General features: G+C 39.7%; 2 protein-coding genes and 1 non-coding gene across 3 annotated transcripts in view; 1 reads left to right on the forward strand and 2 right to left on the reverse strand.

Annotated features, from left to right (window-relative positions):
- The window catches only part of LOC115240637, a 25,081-nt gene extending 24,396 nt beyond the window's left edge, over positions 1-685 (reverse strand). The window contains exon 1 of the mRNA XM_029815913.1: positions 148-685. Coding sequence (XP_029671773.1) covers positions 148-217 — 70 coding nt within the window. The 5' untranslated portion in view covers positions 218-685. The remainder of the gene's footprint in view (positions 1-147) is intronic.
- A 507-nt stretch (positions 686-1,192) lies between these two features.
- Positions 1,193-1,265, reverse strand: Trnaf-gaa. The gene has a single exon. It is a non-coding gene; the product is annotated as a tRNA-Phe (tRNA).
- Positions 1,266-2,724: 1,459 nt separating this feature from the next.
- Positions 2,725-3,604, forward strand: part of LOC115240680 (serine-threonine kinase receptor-associated protein-like) — a 3,343-nt gene continuing 2,463 nt past the window's right edge. The window contains exon 1 of the mRNA XM_029815978.1: positions 2,725-3,215. Coding sequence (XP_029671838.1) covers positions 3,098-3,215 — 118 coding nt within the window. The 5' untranslated portion in view covers positions 2,725-3,097. The remainder of the gene's footprint in view (positions 3,216-3,604) is intronic.

A 3,604-nucleotide genomic window follows, 5' to 3' on the forward strand; every position in this document is an offset into this window, starting at 1 on the left:
TATATAATAAAAGAGAAAAAGTGTTTAGATATTTTCCCATTCGGCAACAATTAGAAAATGGGAGGACTGAGGACTTAAGACGACAGATGCGCGCTTCATAATATTTATAGAATTATACAGATAAGATATATTTGTACAATTACTCACCGGCTATCGAACGAGCGATGTGACATCGCAGCAAGTAGGCGATGACGAGTAACATCCGCGGAAGTCTCATCGTTCCGAAGCTTGAGATACGGTATACCGGTCAATCAGGCCAGAACACACGTGAACGTTGCGGCGGTTTACCGCGACCACCGCGACCGTCGTGACCACCGCGAAAGGAGACTATCAGACGCGCGTTCTTCGTCTTACGCCTTTTTTACGTTGACATTCAAGTGGAAGCCTTTGAAACGTGTAACTTTTCGACGGTTTGCGAACGTCGCGCGTCGTCGCGAAAGATAGCTCACCCTGATTTTAGTGTATAGGTACGCGCGACCGCAAACGCAGCCACTGAGCAACATTCAACATCTTCACGCTGCGCACGTCAGAGTCAGAGCCCGACTGAAAGTGACCAACTGACAACTGACCAATCACCGCGGCGCGGTGTCAGATAAGCGCTTGCGCCAATTTCATGCGAGTGCGCATGACACGAAGCTATTGCCTGCATGCCTGCCTGCTGCTTGCTGCTGCTGCTGCCTGGCTGCCTGGCTGCCTGGCAGCCTGGCAGCCTGGCAGCCTGGCAGCCTGGTTGTCATTGCCGTCAAGCCATTATGCCGTCACGTTTCCATCATATCTCCGCTTTCACTAGACTGCACCTTGTTCGAAATAGCAGATTCTTAGCCCGCATAAGCATGCGTATTCGCGATAAGCTTTCGAAATTAAAAAGAAAAGAGTTAAGAGATTTAAAACAAGCCTCTAATGCTAGCGCCAGACTATAACTTGAGAAATTGGTCTCTTTCTTTCTCTCACATACAGATTAATAATTATTTCATACGTATGTAAACTTTGACGTGTTCTGGTTTTGACAAAGAAAGAAATATACATATAATGTGCAGAAAGGAAGATGTACTATTGTGTGTGTGTATAAAATAAAATTCTTAACACGATTTATATACTTATGAAAAATATATTATTGTTTTTTTACAGTCGCTTTGTATTTGCTAAAGCTAAAGTAATATATTCTTTTAATGTACAAAAAAAGGATGGGCGCTGCCGAAACCCGGGATTGAACCGGGGACATTTAGATCTTCAGTCTAACGCTCTCCCAACTGAGCTATTTCGGCTTATACTAGAGATGATCGTTAACTCTGTGAAAACGTGTTTCGTAATTATAATAATTATACATATATATGTGTGTATGTATATTATATATATACATTATATAACATATACATTATATAATTGTAAAATTATATTTAACACAATATAGAGAGAGCACACAGAAGTGATTAATTGCATAATTTTGGTAAAAAATTCAATTTTTGATTTCTTTTCCGTCTTTCAAAAAGCGCTAGCTGAAGCTAACCAATTTAGCATCGATGAGTTTCTATTATTATATTTTGATATTATTATCAATAAGATAAGAGAAATATATATTATGCATAAAAAGAAAAATTATCATATACATAAATAATGATAGCATATCTCGATGAAATAACTTTATTGATTTTCTGGGACGAATTTCTGCATTGTTACATTGCATTCGAAATTCTTTTTGTGATATTTGTTTCATACTCTTCGAACATCGATTGATTACTGATTAGTAGTGGACGCACGTTGTAAAAACGTATGTTCTATAAAATGTGCTTAAGGTTACTTACGTGGAAACGGAGGGGGAATTGTTTAATTCATGGTCACGGTCCAAGGAGAGAAATCGTTTAATATGTAAGAAATAATTTAGTAAAGCAGAGCAAAGATAAATCTTATATATCGATAATAAAAAAACATGTATAATATTAAAAATATATATGCAATAATACGGAAAAGAGAAATTAAAAGAGCAAATATAAAACAGTAGTATAACATATAGTGAAAATTAAAAAAAATTAAACAAAAAATCTCAGATCTATTCTTCTCTCTCTCTCTCTTTTAACTGACTTTACTTTTTTTCTTCTTGTTCATTTTTCAATGTTAATATTGATTGCGCAAAATGTGCAAAACACATTCAAATCTCGTATTATACAACAAAATTGTCACGTGGCGTACAACACGTTATTATACGCGTAACGCACATGTCATTTTAAGATACCCGCTCATTTGCTTCTTTGGTTATGTTGGCAATTTAAACGGCATTCAGCGTTTTTTTTTCTTTCTTTTTTTTTTTTTGCAATGTGTGCTCAACAATAACAATTCTTTAATTAAATTGCAAGAGCAATTCTTCCGTCTACAAAAAATGAGATAAATGAAAATTGTTTCTTCATTGCTTTTATCTTAATTGTTGTTACAAATATCTATACAATTGTATCGCATTCTGATTCTAATTGGTTCGCCTATAATCGCGAATAAATAAAAATGATGTCTTCGTTATATACATATATATTTAAGGAAAAAAATGGAGACAATCTCATACTACTCATCCCTTATTTCCCGAGTAAATAACGATCGCGGTGCCTTGAGGAAAAGAAAGAATAGCATTGAGACAAAGAGACAGACGCAGACAGAAGAAAAAAGAAAAGAAAGACGAGGACAGCAACAACACGAGGCCGCGGCCGCGCACGTGCGACGCTATTCCTGTCTCGAGCTCGAGGCTCGAGGCTCCTGGCTCGAGCATTCTGAACTTGATTGCCGGTACGTGGCGATCGGTACCAGTGATTCGGAATACAACCAGATACAACGCGATCCCGTATCCCGTCACCGTCAGTCGAGCTTCATACGCTTACTGCGACGGTTCACAAGCGGTAATTGAGTGTATGCGGAGAAATTAAAAGTCGGCGGCCGCTCGAGACATTTCAGCACGTATCGCCGGCGTGTCCATCCGTCCGTCCGTTCGTCCGTCCGTTCGTTCGTTCGTTCGTTCGTTCGCTTGCTCGCTCGCTCGTCGTACAAACGTCGTAAATACCGTCGTGGATGAACGCGTCGACGACGGCGAGAGAAAAGAAGAAACGATAACCAATTTATGATGGCCAGTTTACGACAAACACCGCTAACATGTAGCGGACATACGAGGCCCGTGGTTCATCTCGCCTTCTCCGATGTCACCGAGTCCGGATACTATCTCATTTCGGCGTGCAAAGGTAATATTGAATCGTCATTCGGATAAGGTCTGTCGCAGATCGTCGTGATTTTTTTATTCCTTTCATTCGTTTCGTTCTCGCATGTTCGATTCTCGATCGCCTTGGCCCAATTCTTTCTGGCCGTCCAAGGCTCCGTAACTTCGAGGTTAGATATCGCGTGCTCTTGACGTGCTCTCTTATTCCTATCTATCTATCTACCTACCTACCTCCCTCCCTACCTCCCTACCTCTTCGCGCAATATCAATTCGAAAGGAATTTGATACATATTTCAAGATCAAATAGCACGTACGAGATTATTTGCTGTGTTGTTACTGTAAACGTAATCAATCATGCCACTAGCGACGTATTCGAGGATGACTGTATACCTCGATTGAGATTGACCAAAAGGT

The sequence above is a fragment of the Formica exsecta genome, unplaced genomic scaffold (genome assembly GCF_003651465.1).
Source record: "Formica exsecta isolate Colony F162 unplaced genomic scaffold, ASM365146v1 scaffold443, whole genome shotgun sequence".
Classification (NCBI taxonomy): Eukaryota; Metazoa; Arthropoda; class Insecta; order Hymenoptera; family Formicidae; genus Formica; species Formica exsecta.